Source organism: Drosophila hydei, unplaced genomic scaffold (genome assembly GCF_003285905.1).
Source record: "Drosophila hydei strain 15085-1641.00,03,60 unplaced genomic scaffold, DhydRS2 tig00000290-arrow-arrow-pilon, whole genome shotgun sequence".
NCBI lineage: Eukaryota > Metazoa > Arthropoda > Insecta > Diptera > Drosophilidae > Drosophila > Drosophila hydei.
Window position 1 is genome coordinate 138,971 of NW_022045704.1, and position 16,339 is coordinate 155,309.

At 39.1% G+C, this 16,339-nt stretch overlaps 1 protein-coding gene across 1 annotated transcript in view; it reads right to left on the reverse strand.

Moving 5' to 3' along the window:
* Positions 1 to 1,615: 1,615 nt before the first annotated feature.
* Positions 1,616 to 16,339, reverse strand: part of LOC111603233 (headcase protein) — a 99,647-nt gene continuing 84,923 nt past the window's right edge. The window contains 4 exon segments of the mRNA XM_023320737.2: positions 1,616 to 3,672; positions 4,430 to 4,529; positions 4,602 to 4,690; positions 5,557 to 5,745. Coding sequence (XP_023176505.2) covers positions 2,014 to 3,672; positions 4,430 to 4,529; positions 4,602 to 4,690; positions 5,557 to 5,745 — 2,037 coding nt within the window. The 3' untranslated portion in view covers positions 1,616 to 2,013.

Sequence of the window (16,339 nt, forward strand, 5' to 3'; positions counted from 1 at the left end):
TTAAAGTTAAACGTTTACCACAGTTTCTGCTGTTTAGGGTGGGGCCGAATCATTCGCTGTCACAGTCGGAATTAAATATCAAATTTTGGTTTTTCCTTTCAATTGAATTAAAAGTAAAGATTGAAATCTTTTGAAATTTTTACACATTTTTGAGTTGTTATTTTTTTTTTCAAAATTAGTCACAGTTGGAATTGAATATCAAATTTTGGTTTTTTCTTCTAATTGGATTAAAAGTAAAAGATTGAAATCTTTTGAAATTTTACCACAATTAAACATTTTTTTTTTAATTTTCACAGTTGGAATCGAGAGTATCAAATTTGGTTTTTGCTTTTAATTTAATTAAAAGTTCAGATTAAAAATCTTAAAAAATGTTTAACACAATTCATGAGTTTTTGGGTTGGGTCATGGAGCAGTGGGGAAGTGGGGAATTTTTGGTGACTTTTCCTTTATTGATGCACAAAATTAAAACACAAAACAGGAAACATTGAACCGCTCTTTAAATTGTTTGGGATGTTTGCATACCATATAAGTGTATATATATAGTAATATCGTAAAATGTTAAATTTAGAAAAAAATACTTGCTTAAACCTATCAAAAACCCTATCGATAGCGATTTGTGATCTGTGCGTGCAAAGCACACAAAAACACACAAGAGATCCATCACAAACGGCTGTTCTGCTCATTTGCCTTGCTGCTAATCAAATACTACAGATAGATACATAGATACACGCATAAAGATACATATATAGAATGAGGGTGAGAGGGGGAGGGGGAGAAAGGGAGGGGGCAGACCTAAGCATATTCATACATAGTACAAAAATGATAACCTAGCCGAAATGTTGAAATTTGCAATTGTTTTTTTATCTTATTTTTTAATGGGAATTCCTAGCTTAAAACTTATCAATTAATAATCACGCTGCGCCGAAAATTTGTTATTATTTTTTGTTTGTTTGTTATTTTATGTAAATAAAAACAAAACTTATATCTTAGGATGGGCGGGCAGATGGTTTTCTCCTCTCAAATACCATTTGGGGCTTCGGTTTGCTGTTGTTGGGGTTTGAACTATTTTGTGGATTGCATGTGCCGGTTCGCTAGCTGAATTATTGAATTTTGTGTAAGTGCTTTGGGGGTGGGTTACGAGGCGGGGCTAGTGGGGGTGGCGGGGGTTGGTTTTACTGCCTTTTCAATTTGCTGACTAAAATCTAAAATAATTACCAATCGTTTAGGTAAAGATGTGCAACTTATCGCTTAATTTAGTTTATAAATTTATGTGTTTTTTGTTTTTCATAATTATATATAAATTGTAGCAAAAATGTTTTGTTTTAATTTTTTTAATATATTATTTTTATATTTGTTTGTGGGTTTTTGTTTTATGTATATTTTTTTTTATTGAGCAGCACAGCAAATTTTCATCTTATCTCAACGAACCTTAAATGCTTTGCTTTCAATACATTTTCTCATCATTCTTCATCCTCGCTAAATAATAAAAAAAATTCATGCCAAAAAGTAGGCGAATCCTTTCCCTTTCTTCTTCTGTTTTTTTTTTGGTAAATTTTTTTTGTCGTATAAAATTTTCTTTTATAATATAAAACTAAGAATTGCTTTCATTTAGATTTAGTTTTCTTCATTTTTGTGTGTGTGTGTGGGCTAAAAATGTTCAAACTCAACAAAAGTAACAAGAAATTTGTTTTTAGTTACATTTTGTTTTTCGCATCTTTTCTTTTCTCTTCTTGTTTTTAGTAAAATCGTTTTGCCATTTTATGTTAGATTAGTTTAAAAGTAAACTACAGCAACATTTTTGCTGGCAGGCGCAAGTTGTTTGTTTATTTGGATATATTGCTATAAAAGTTGTTGGAAATTTGCTTTTACCTGCCTGTTGGTTGTTTGCTCTTGGTGTTGGCGTTGCTATTAGTATATAATGTTACTGTTAATATTTACCGTTACTGTTACTGTTAATGTTAATGTTACTGTTACTATTCTCTGTTAAATTTGGCTAGAGTAACATTTGCTGCTTTAGTTGTTCATGTTTAGATAGTCATTGAAGAGCTGCATGCAGGCAGCGCCACCTGCCGGCTCCTCAAAGAGTTGCTGCTGCTGCTGCTGCTGCTGCTGGGGCATGGCATGTTGCATGTTGCTGCTGTGCCGCCAAATGTTGGCCACCTCCAACAGCTCGCCAGCTGCCGATGACGAATTCGAGCTCACATCTGAAGCATCGTTGATCTTGCTGTTGCCGTTCTTGCTCTTGCTGTTGATGTTGATGTTGCTGTTGCTGCCATCCTGGCTAATGTGCAGATTGCACAAGAGATCGCTAAACATGTCCGGTACGAGCTGTGTGGCCTGGGCCTGTGCTGTTGGCAGCTCCCATATATTCTGTGCAGCACTCAACTTGGCGTAGTGTGCAGCATTGCCATTGCCCCAGCCACCGCCGCCACTGCCACCGCCACCACCACCGCCGCCGCCGTTCGAGGAGGCGCCCGACGAGCTGGTCAACGAGGCTGTGGGCGAGGCAGCATGCGGCAGCATTAGCTCCTTAGCCGTATAGAAATTATCCCTAAGCTGGGCGCAGCTGGGCGAGGTTTGGGTCCAGAGCAGCTCCTTGCTGTGGCTGCTGGTTGGACTGAGCGATGGCTGTGAGCCGCTGCCCGACGAACAGCCGCTGGTTGAGGCATTGCTGGCGCAGCCCCACAATGCAGAAATGGCCTCCGCCTGGGCCATGTTGGCGGCGGGTGCCGGCTGTGACCAGGCGTTCAATTTGACGCCATTGTTGCTGTTGTTGTTTTGTGAATTATGGCTAATTAATAAGTTACTAATACTGCTGCTAACGCCACTGTTGCTGCCGCTGCTGCTGCTGTTGCTGTTGTTGGCGTTGCTGTTGTTAATGTTGCTCAATAAAAGCCCGTTGGACTCGTGGGCCAGGCTCAAGTGGCCCAATTGCTTGAGTGGCTGTTGCTGCTGCTGTTGTTGTTGCTGTTGTTGTTGTTGTTGTTGATACTTGCTCATAACATCCGCCATGGCCATGAGGCTATTTGAGTAGCTTAACTTGTGTTGCTGCTGTTGCTGCTGCTGCTGCTGTTGTTGTTGCTGCTGTTGTTGTTGTTGTTGTTGTTGTTGTTGTTGTTGCTGTTGCTGATAGCTGACAGCACGCGCAGCAGCTGCTGCTGCTGTTACCAAATAGGCAGCTTCTGGTGCACGCTGTGTGGCAGCCACTGCTGTGGGGGCAACCGTTGCTAATTGCTGTTGCTGCTGCTGTTGTTGTTGCTGCTGTGCTGGCTGCTGCTGCTGTTGCTGTTGCTGCCTTACCTGCTGATGTTGTTGGGCGTGCGGATGGGCGCCAATTAAGTCGGGATTAATCTGCTGTTGCAGCGGGGCGGAGTAGTCGATGGCCGCATTAAAGAGCGGCTGCTTGGAGGCCGTTGAAGCACCATTGGCACTGGCTGTGACTGCGTTCGCATTTAGATTTGCGCCAGCAACCGTTGGTGTCTCCAACGGGGCCTCATGTTATGCGATCGCCTGCAGCCGCGTCGCATTGCTCTTGGCGTAGCAGTAGCTAAGCCGCTTAACAAAGTGAGTGTCCTGCGTGTTGCAATAGGGGCAAGTGACGCCGTGCGAGTAGTCGCTGTAGAAGCTCAGCCGCTGCTGTGGATGCATTAGCATCTTGAAGCAATTATTGCACTGCAAGAAAAAAAACAGAAAAGTAAACGAAAAGGCAAAAAATATTGTTGGAATTAGCTCGAATTGCAGAGGATGGCAAAGCAGCTAAGCAAATGAGAAGCCTATGAAAGAGTTTAGGGCAATAAAACCTATTTGGATTACGTAAAAATAATTGAGGTGGGATCGGTAATGGAGAAATGCTTCCAAGTTGAGCAGGATTAGCAATAGACAACGAGCTTTAAGTATTACGTGAGTTTAAGTGTATTCACATAAGACATATGAAAGCTTTCAATGTGCTTTTAGCTTGATATTAATATACAGCTATTAAAAGCTTACCAGCAGCTTTCAATCAACATTTAACTTGAAGCACGTTATGCATATAGATTATATTCAATTAAAGCGCTGTCTGCAAAGCTAAAGCTGCACGTTAAAAGCTCTTTAAAAATCAAGAAAGAATAAGCTTTTTAAATGAAGTTTTGATCCACATTTGGATTTTAATGGGGCTAGGGATGATCACTAAATATTTAGGCCTTTCATGTGCTTTAATAGATTCTTTAAATATCAATAAGACCATGACTGAATTCCTGTCAATACAAATAATCTATCTCCTAGCTTTAAATGTGCTTTGTAAGCTCTTGAAATCAAATTTCGTTTTACTGCAAAATAAATAATCTCTAGCTAAACTTTTAAATCTTTTCAAACTCTTTTATTAATAAAAAATGCCTGAACTTAGCCTTAACATTAAATGTTCAGCATAGAAAATTTAAATTTCACCCACCTTGAAACGCTCAGCACAGCAGGGCATAGCCGCAAAGATATCGTAGGCGTACATTGTGCCAAGCACCAGGCTGGAGCCATCCCAGGGTTCATTGCAGAATCTATACGAGACGATAGATTTGATTGAATTACATTGTGGGTTCCAGGAGGAGACATCCTCTCGCGAGACTTACCTGCAGCTGATGACACGGCAGCTGGAGGTGCCATCCAGGCAGCTCATGCAGACGCAGGTCAAGTAGAGCATGCGTCCCTCGTATTTGACCTGCAATAGCGGGGAGAAGAACATATATACACATTGAATAAGCTGCTTGGTTGGTTAACAAAAAAAAAAAAAAACAAGAGACCAAGTTCAGTCGCATAATTCATTGGCGCAACAATGAAAAATTATTTCTTTGCAACTTTCTACATAAAAAGAAGGGCTTCAACTGGCGACGCGACATAATAATTTCAAATAAAATGCAAAATGCATAGCAAACGCCCACGGGACGCTGGCCCTCCGACAGTGGCAGCCAACAGTCGAGGCACAGTGCACAGAGCCAAGGCCCAGACAAGACCCAACCAGACCAGACCAGACCAGGCCAGCTGGCAATGAATTATAAATCCAGGTTTAAATTAAAGCGCAAACAAGGGAAGCGGGAAGCCATGTCAGCCCAGGCATGACAAAAAGCCAAAGGCTGGCTGTGTAGGTTGCTCTTGCTGCTGCTGCTGCTGCTTCGACGGCGACTCTGTTGCACGTGGGTCGCTTCGTGTGCGTCTGTGCAGCAACTGCAACACTGCGCCCGCTTGGCAGTTTATTAGGCGCTGCTGTAATTATGCTGACTGAAATGGGTCATAAATTGCAAATGTTATAAAGGCGACTTAGGTGCGCCGCAGTCCGCCTTTCCCCGCCTGCTGCGCATTTCACATTTCACCCATTGTAGAGACACATTATATATATAACTCTTTTCTGCCTGCTGTCAAATTTGCAACAACTAATTGCAGCTGAAAGTTCTTCTTGCCACGTGGGCGAGTGAAAGCGGCCCGAGCGTGGGTGTAGCCCCAGTGCCAACATTTGATGGTTATTAATGATGAGCATTTAGGGTCCACAAGTAATGAGAGTGAGCGCGCGGGGGAGATGGGTTGACTTACCTCAATGCAGCCGCTGGAATGCTGCTTGGGACTTAGAAAGAAGGAGCCATCGACCAGCGGATAGCGATCGAATACAAGCAACGGCTCCTCGCACAAGATGCAAGCGACGCGGCTCATCTGTGACTGGGCCAGCGATGAGAGTATGAAGAGGCGTGTCTCATCATTGCCATGATTGCCCTCGTCCTCAATCTGCAAATACAAAAAGAAAGAACCAAATTTCGTTTAGCATATGTGTCTGTGTGTTTGTTCGTTGAATTTAAAGTTGAGTTCAAACGGCGAGCAGAAATATAATCAAATATTGAGCGGGAATTTATGTGTAGCTAAGAGAAAACTATAATAATGCCAAGGTGCCAGGGTATAAGCACAATATGTTTACGTACGATACAAATATATATATATATATATATATATATATATATATATATATATAGATTTGTATGTGTGTGAGCGAAAACAGGACGTTGGCGTCTAAGCGCAACAACAAATGAACCATAAAATCCAAACGTGCCCAGCCATTCAGCCAGCCAAGCAGCTAGCGACGTGTGTGTCTAGCTGGCTAAGCCAAATGGCTAACAGGATGGCTAAATTGAAAGCTCACACACATATATATATATATATATATATATATATATATATACAATGGCCAGAACAGACCTGAGTCAGGGCAATTCCCCAATCGATAATCAATATGGCGAGCCGCAGCTCTAATAAAGCCGTCAAGCAGCCAAAGTCAATACGAATGCTAAAATAATAAGACTGCATGCACGCAGTTAACTGCATAAGAGATACCCTGTAGATCAGTCGGAAGTGGGCTTTACAGCTTTAGCTGTCTTTTAAGTTTCAAGCCGGCAGCCGCACAGCTTAGGCAGTTGCTTCGCAGCTTTCTCTTGGGCTTATGCTTTAAAGAAACTTATTGATTCTATCTAAATACAATTTTTGTTGTTTAGCTAATAAAATGATCGATTTATCGATTTGTTAATAAAGTCAAAATGAAGCTGCAATCGTCAAGCAAAATTTCTAACCAAAAACAGCTGCAAATGGCAAAATCAAACTGCATTCCCTATGTTGATCTCGCCTTTATCTACCTTACACAACATCAAACTGCCCCAGCTTGATCTTACAGGGTATTTGTAAAAGGTGTTGAAGGATGCACAAAATATGGCCAAATACGTAAAAGCTATAGCAGACACTAATCAAAGTTTGAGAAGCTTCAATACCGCACAGGTAATTGCCGTTTGCCCAGGTGACCGAACGACCGAACACACACACTCGCACTCACACACCTGCACACTCACATGCCCGCATTACAACGCAGACATGCTGCATTATTTAGTAATAAGAGTTAAAACACACACAAGGACGCCAGGACACGTACGTCCTAATCAATTGCAGCAATGGGAATTGAAGCACTACGTGTTTATGTCTCTTCCAGCTGGAGGACAAGTTTAATGCACTTTTAATAAGGCGCTCAAGACGAGGGTTTAGCATAACATAAGCAGATGCATAGATGGAATGCTGTGCAAATATTTGCAAAGAGCTCTTAAGCGCAAGCCAAAGCGCCAGTCGTGTCGAATTAACCAAACAAAAACAGTCAAAAACGATGCGAAAACAAAACAATCAGCAAATTAATATTTGCACAAGGTGCCAAGAGTCCTGTGCCTTCCAAATGCTAAGCCCCTTTGGAGAGTGCTGTATCTCCCCCATTACTAGGTTTGCCTGTCTCATAAATTCGCCTACAACAATGAAATCAACGCGAGCTGGCATTAAACTCGATTAATCAATGTTTGCATTAAATTTTTGGCCAGTTTGGCTTGTTTGGTTTTGGGGGCGTGGCTGTTGCAGAGTAAGCGATACGGCGCACAAATTTGACTCATTAAACAAAAGGGCATTTTGTATGGCAGACACGCTTAAGCAGCAATTGAGTTGATTGAGTGCGAGGCGGGCAACGTGGGCATAAAACAATTGCATATTCTTGGGCTACACAAACAACAATAGCAATTGAGGTTAAGCTCTAGCCAAAGAGCATTGCCAAAGACACGCCATCAATTTCAGACAATAAATATATATAGAAATTTCTCTATATATGTAGGGAGAGAGAGAGTGAGTGAAATATATATAGAGAAATGTCTATATATTGCTTGGCTACGTGACAATTTGTTAATTTGGCTGCCCAAATGGTCAAGTGGCGCAACTGGTTGCAACGGCCACAAAGCGCCCTGCCACATCGTTTATGAATGTCGCGTGCTCTTTTGGGGTTTATGCCACAAATTTTCATAAGCATGAAAATTATTTTTATTTCTCTTGCCTTTTTTTTACATTTTGTCAAGTTTTAACAGCAGTGCCTTGCCCGAAATTGTTAAAGTCAAAAGTCGAAGTGCAATAAACTTTTGCATTAACTTGGCAAAGTTGTTGGCGCTAATGAAGCCATTCAGTTGTCATTTCCTTGGCACAGCCACATAGCCACACAGCCACACAGCCACCCAGCATAAATCAGCTCAGACAGCGCGTTTCCCTTTGACCATAAATATTCACATGCTATTAAAGGGTCCTCGAGTCGCTGGCAAACAACAAATTTGGTAACTCGTGATTCGACCGGCCACAAATCAAAGTCCAGGCAGTAGGCATGCCCTTTAAGAGGGTATCTTAACTATGTTGATATCTTTGGGATCACAGAGTATCGATATACATATATGAAAGACAAAGCTTTATCTCATTCACAACTGTGAACACTTTCTTTATCATATACTGACTTGCCAAGTAACCTCTTGTTAGGGTATACAATATTTCTCATTCTTTTCCTACCACAATTCTTTTGGTTTGCACTCACGAGTCGACAACATGTGCCACACCCCCCAAGGCAGACAATGGCAATTCAATTGCCGTTGCCAAGTGCTACGATTTTCATAAACACATTAAATTAAATTGCATTTCAATGGGCTGTCGAAAAGGGGAAGCTAAGCGAAGGGATTTGTATATATAAAGATATATATGCTATATATATGTATCTATATAGACATATATATGTATAGTTGAAAAGTGTCTCAAAAGTTGGCGAAATCCATTAAAATTGTTACTTTCGATGGCCATAAATATTTGAGAGCGAAATTTCATGCGTTTCCCTTTGCCGCCACTATGCAGTCTGCTTAACAGTGGGCGTGGCGCAGACAGAAAGAAATGAGATGAGGTGAGCGAGTATATTTGAACTGATTCATTAACAACTCATGCATTATTGAACTTTATTTTATTTTTGTTAATTGACAATTAAATGAAATTTAATTAGTGAAATCAATATTACATTTAATTCACTTATTTTTTAAAAAAGCACGCAATTAAAATTGTTGTTCAGATTTCAGTTGAAAAATTTGCTATTTTGATATTTAATTTAATGCATGCCAAGCATATAGTAAATACTATTTGGTATCAATTGAAAGTTTATATTAATATTTCAATTATTTTTAACAAATTATGCGGAAATAATGAAGCCATTCAATGGAAAAAGGCAGAACGAAGAATTGTTGAGTGCATGGAATATATAAATGGAATATATATATATATATATATATATATATATATATATATATATATATATATATATATATATATATATATATAAATGTATAAATTCTTATTTATATATATATAGTTAAGCTATCTGAAAGTACTACTTAGGCCTTTAAGAACCTTTTAAAATTGCAACAAAAAAAATAATTAAGAGTGACTTGCCAAAAGAGGGGCTTAAATAAGTGTGCGAAAGCAGGCCTCAGGGCCAAAATTACTGCGCATTACTGCCAGAGCCTTATGCTTGGTTATTAAATTCTGTTTTTAATAATTTTATGCATTTGAATATTATATATATATTTTATATATTCTTTTTTCGATTTCACATTATTGCTTAAAATGGAATATTTTTACTCAATTTTAAGAAATATATTTGTAGATAATAAAATAAATTTTCTATTTTCTTCTCTAAGTATTTCATAAAATTTAATATTTTTACTATACTTTATAAGTACATAAATATGCATTTTATACTCTATCTATTTTCTTCCTTAGTCATATCTTAAAATTAAATTTTTATGCTAAACTTTTGTCACTGCCTTCGCTGCCTTTCAAGCTTTATTAAAAAGTTAACAAGTATTCTTCCACATTTACAAAGTATTTACTTTAAAACAAGCTAAAAACTCAAAAGGTTACAGGCCTTACACATGAATGCTCGTGTGTGTGTGCGTGTGTGTGCGTGTGTGCTTACGTGTTTTGTTTGTGCAGACAGTAAACAAACATGAAACTCGCTTTTGGCCCCTTTAGGCCGCTAGCTGCTCGCTGTTATTAAATATTTTAGTTGCTTTTTTGGGCGCTGTGAAAGAAGTGTAGTTGTTTAATTTATGCGACACTGTGCAACGCCTCATTAATCGACAATTGATGTTGGTGCCAGCACCACCACCACCACCAGCAGCAGCAGCAGCAGCTGTGGGCGTCCTCGCTTTGCAGCCATTTGATGTCAAACGATTTTATTAAGCCTGCCTGGTTGGCTGCCTGCCGGAAAAACTATCAACGTCAATTGACGATTGTCATTTGTGGAAATTGAAAAATTGTATTGCCAACTGAGTGAAGCATGGAGCGGGGGCAATACAGATGAAACGGCTGGCTTGCCATAAAGTGGGCGACAACAAAGACCCAAAGACAAAGGAAAGTTGCAACTAAAACTGAATTACAAAATGCCACTCAAGGTGCTGTGGGCGTGGCAGCAACAGGCTCTGCTTAATTTGGCCAAGTGGCAGCCCAGATACAAAATGACTTTTAATATTGCGGCTGCTCAGCCAGCTGCGCCTTTCCACTGCAGATTAACTGGCAGCATTCAAAGCCAATGACAAGCCAGAAAAACAAGCAAACGTCGTCGTATGACACTGACAATGAAATGGAATTGCAAACATGCCAAGCCCCTACACTGCTGGCTAGAAATCTTCTACACACACCCACACACACACACAGACAAACAACAGTCTTGTTGAGCTACTGCATCTGTGACTGCAGCACAATAATCTTTAAAAGCAATCCAAGCGAGCAAACAGGCCACAGTTAAAAGGATATGAAGTAGAGCATAAATAGCAATGGCCATTAACAAGATACCCTGTAATTGCTGATAAGCTGCTTTCACAAATTAGACTATATATATATCACTCACAGGCAAACAGCAAGACAACAGCAGAATAATCATTAAAGGCGAGCCAACAGGTCAGCGTTAAGAAAAGAATTCGAAAGACAGCATAAGAGTTAGCTAGATACCCTACAGTTGCTGCTTTGCTAGTTTAATTTAGATTAATTATGTATTTGTTACTTGCATACTGAATGATATGAAACCGAACCTTTGTCTTTCTAGGCATTGCTGTCTATGTCTACTTCTAAGAGGGTCTTTATGCCTTTTGGAACGAAGCAATAAGTTTTTGATGATAAGAAGAAAAAATATCTGGCTTCGATTTGAGTCTGAGTATATTACCAAAAGACTCATTATAGTTTGAAAGAAATTATTTGTAACTCAAAAGTTAGTTCAAAAGAAATCTACATAAAATTAAAAAAAACTGTTTTTTTATGCGATTCGAACCTGTGACTTATTTTAATATGTTTATCATGTTCTGAGAGTCAAAAAAATACAGTACCTAAGGTTTATGCATTTGTACACAGCAGATTAAGTCAGACACTTATAGAGCAACATAAACAGGCAGAGTACTCCAAGAACTCACGAGCTGCAGAAGTTCGACAGTTACATATTTCGCAACTAATTGACTTAGCCAAAGGCTGAACATACTTTTATGATATTGATCGTATAGGCATTCTGCCAGCTCCTTTGATCTCCTGGCTCAACTATCATACTTACTTGCAATCCCTTCCATATACAGAGTATAAAAATGCCAACAGACAAATATTGTCAAAGAACATTGTACAAATGGAGGCAAGGACTAGATGTGAGAGGAGTTTAGTTTAGGTTTAAGGTGGGGATTTGACAGGAACACGGGGCAATAAGGAACTAGCAGGCGGCACTCTTATAAATGAAATGGAGTAATAATATTTTGCGACAACAAACGCAGCGAGGGCCACAAGAATACAATAGCAAAAGGGGACTGCATAGGGATACGCTATACGGAGCTATAGGAGCCAGGACACAGGGCGCAGCTGTGCCGTAGCACATAACAATGCAACCAGCAGCAGAAGCAGCAGCAGCAACGGCAACAACGAATGCAGACAAACAAACATTTCAATAAATTCAGAGAAAACAAAAAAGAAAACCCAGCAGACAGACAATGGAAAAAAAACACGCAAAAGGAGTGCCAAAGCAGCCAAAGCGACCAAAACAGAAACCAAACGCAGACCGAACCAGACCAATGCCAGACGGAAACAGACTTTAGTTTTTGGTAAGGGAAAATGCGGGGCAGCCGCGCGCAGCTGGGGGCCACATTTGGGGGTTAAGCGCTACTCGAAGTGGCTTAAAAGCGTGTCGTTTGCTGCTGCACCTCCTCCACCTGCCAACTGCCACCAGCCTGCGTATCATTTGCACTTAATTCAAATGCGCGACACAATTGCTAAATGAAAACTCGCTAAGCAAAAAACAAGTGTAAAACTCTATAGAAAATAATGCAAAATGAAATTTCGCCGTTATAACTTTATTAGGCGCTGCTTTCTGCCTTGGAGCACTGAACTTGAAGTTCACTCTTGACTTGAATGAATTCTTTTTGAAATTTTCATATTAGACATATGCACTGTTCAAGTTTCTTTGGCATGTCAAAACCCAAGCGCACTTCAGTTTCAGCTGTTATTTAATTTGTTTTTTATTTTTTTTTTGGAAATATGCTTGCTCAGGGCATTAGAGATTTGTCATGTGGCATGTAGTGGTGCATGGCTTGGCTGACTTTTGTTTAAATTGTATTATATTATGCTTATATTTTCAAGTTAAGCTGAATGTAGAGTTGATGAAGATGCAAATGTAGAAGACTATTGAGGCAGCTTAAGTATATATCCATTGTTATAGTGCGCAATTTAAAACAACTTTAAAACATTTTTATTTTGTAGTATTAATTTTCAGTTTTCAGTAAGCTATTTTTTTGATTTTATTTCATTATTTACTATATTGTTATATTATTAATTATTTAATTTTTATTTTTTATATTTCTTATTTCCTTTTACTTTATTTTCTTTTTTTTTAATTTTCGATTTTTATTTTTTATTTTATTTCTTATTATTTTTTATATTTTATTTATTATTTCTTATTATTTTATTTTGTTTAATTTTTATTTCATTTGTAGTTTTTAAATTCGAATTAAATTTTGAATTATTAATCAATACTTTTTATTTTTAGATAAATATTTTATATTCTCGATCTCACATTTATGTCTATGCCAGCAAGTGTATTTAAGCCTCGTCACTTTCTAAATAAATATTTCAGCTCGTTTTCATTTTGGTTGCTTCGCATTTGTTTTATTTTTTCATTTCAGTTTTTCAATGACATTTTTTGCATTTAGCCATTAGCTTTATCTCTTGCTGCTGTCTCTTTGGCAAATCATTTATTTATGCGCTGACTTCGCTTTTTGCCTGGTCTGACCCTTAAATATCAATTTGCAAATAAATTGTATTTGCCCTTTCAAGTTGTTGCTGTTGCTGCTGCTGTTGTTGTCGCTTGGCCAGTCTGGTTTATTTATTGTGCGTTCAATGTTCTATAGCATAATGGCCTTTTATTGGCAAAGTCAATGCCAATGGCAAATGCTAAAAGCTAAAAACTAAATGCAATCTCTTGAAATACAATTTTTTTGTACAATCTTGTCTTGACTGGCGCCCCTATAAGTATGCTTAGGAAAATGCTCGTCGGCAGCTTTCGAACAGTTTATTGAACTGGCCCCGCGAGCGAGCTGTGTGTCTGCCACATTTTCTATTTTAAAATTGGCCCCGAAAGGCAATTATATTCATGTTTAGCATACAGTGTATAAATACAGCTTCAAGCTTAAAGCTGACACGCCCACTGCGTTTAAGCATGCCATTTAAATGCATTTGACGGCGTTAATAGTTTTCTTATGGCCAATCTCTATGCAGCTGGCTGAGAGGACAAACAAAAAATGGCAGCCAAATCATAAAAGTTAATTGTTTAATTATTTTTCTATTATTATGTTCCTCTTTTTTTGTACGTGTTTGTGTGTGCAGAGTCGTAGTCGTAGTCGCAGTCTCAGCTGCAGCAGGAGCATGTGTTTTATGTTCTTACAGTAGATTGCTTTGATTGGAACTTAAGCCCTGGCATATTACCAGGCCAACTAAACGAACTGTAAGCCATTTGGCTGGCAGAGACAGAAAAGAAATTACACGCTGTTCAGTCCCTCTCTCACTTTCGCGCTCTCTCTGGCTGTAATTTCTTCCACTTAACTTAATGCCCTGGCGATTTAGCAAGTCGTCTGCGTGCAGCTACAATGTGTGTTACTATGCAGTTGCCGGCAGCTATTTTTGCCCACGCTTATCAGGTCAGAACGGGCACACGGTGCGTATGAGTGATAAAACGAAACTATTTTTATATGGCAGGCCTTATCGCCGCTGCGGATCAATGAACTTTAAACAAACATACACACAGCACAGCAGAGCAAACAAACTGCACTAATAATGCGTTCTGCTTGCATTGCCTTACTCAACTGATAAGCAGCCAATAGGCGCAGCCTTTTTATCATACAAACTCTCTGCTGATAAGCAAAGCGCTTGCTGCACTTTTTCTGCTTCTTTCTTTTTTGTTGCAGTCAACTAATTGGTGACCATTCCCTGAGGGCAGCAACTGGGGAGCAGTTGAAGTAAATTACTTTTTTTCCTTTGCTGTCCCCTTTTTTTTATCAACTTTGAACGCATATCTTTATAATTGCAAAAAATAGCAAAAAAAAATAAGAGAAATATATATACATATAATGAAAAGAAAGCAAAGCTAAGCGGAAAGCAAAGCGAAACTGGAATGCCAAATGGCTGTCTGCATTTTAATTACACGGGCACAAAAGAGCAGACCAAATTCTAAGCTCAAATGCTCGAATACAATGGCGTCAAGAGTTGCATTTGCTCGAAAGAAGAAAACGTAAAAGTGAAAAACTTCATGGTAAAAGTTTGATTAAGAAAACCAACCAAGTTCAAGTTTTCGAGTTGAACTTGCATTTAAAATATATATTTCGGCTGCAACAACTTTGCAGTCGACATATTTCAGACACATTTCAGCTAAGCCAAAAGTTCAAAATGTGCGGCGTGAAAAATAAAATATAATTAAAAGCAACAAAAGCAAACTCAAGCATAATGCAGACAGACAACACGCACACACACATAATGAAAATGTCAAAATAAACACGACATTAAAAAATGAAATCTCCCTTGAAAACAAAAACACAAAACGAAACTTGAAGCCAGTGCACTTTGAAGACATTTTTAAGGAGGCCAATAAAAGTCAAAGCAGCGCAGCAGCAGCAGCTAACTAGCAAGGCAATAACCGCACACACACATACACACTCACACACAAACACGTTCACATATGAGACCACTAATCGACAGATATGCTGGCAAACAAAAGGTAAATGCGCCGTCGCTCTAGGTGTGCGACATGGCGTATACGCAATGTCGCTAAGTGGCTGTGCCGCGCGTTCTGATTAGCATTTCTAATTAAGGAGCTGGCGCTAGCATGTGAGCTAGCAGGATAATGACAGCCGCCAGACAGGCTAACACCAACTCACACACACACGCGTTTGGTATTTAATTAAGAACAGTATTTTTTTTACTTTCTGAACGGCTTATTAAGCGCTGTCCAGACCAAGCGCCACGCCCACATAAAAATGTTCCATCATTTCAAGTGAAAACATTTACATAAATAATTAGCGACACTCTCAAATGCTGCTGCCGCTGCTCCTTCAGCAAGTGCCGCACAAAACTGCAATTAATCAAGTGGGCGGCTGTGGGCGTGGCCTTAAAAAACAAACAAAATACTTAAACACGCTGTGCCGCTGCTGCCTGCTGCCCAACACCACTCGTCTGGCTGACAGTTTAACTGACTAAACAAGGTGCGATAAGTGTCCAGCGCTAAATCAGCGCAGGACAATGACCAAGTATAAAGAGAGAGAGAGAGAGAGAGAGAGAGAAGGCAGAGCAGCGCAGCCAGCAGCAGCTGTTGAAAATGAAAATGATTTAAAGCACATGCTCGTTGGCAAATGTGCGAGGACAGCGCCCCAGGATAACCCCCAACGGCTGCTGCTCCATGGATTCCTTTTGTTAGCAAGTTTCAGGCAGAAGTTTTTGCTGCTCTTTAAATTTCAGTTCAAACACTTTGCAATTGTCTGTTAAGTGGAGCTCGCCCGCCAGGCCGCAAATTGAAATTCATGCTCTCATGAGTTGTAAGCAAACTAATGAACATAAATACAGATATATATATATATATAACAGGTATATAACGTATACAAAACTGTGGTGTATAAATGCTTGAAATACTTCAACCAATAAAGCTGAGAGGTAAAATATTTGCGCAAAATTATGTGTGAAATATGAAATACAAAAAGACAAAAAATATTTATTGAAATAAAAAAACTATAGATTCTTTAGATTTATAAACTCTTTTGTATATATAAATCAAATTTCAATCAAAATTATGTATTAAATGCGCTTTTAAGCCCTGTCCAAGGCACAACTCCTGCCCACCATCCCATTCTTGTTAACTCATCTATTCATATTACTTATCTAACTTAGATGAAGCACTTCAGACTTGTCAAGCTTCTCGAATAAAATTTAATTTACCTAG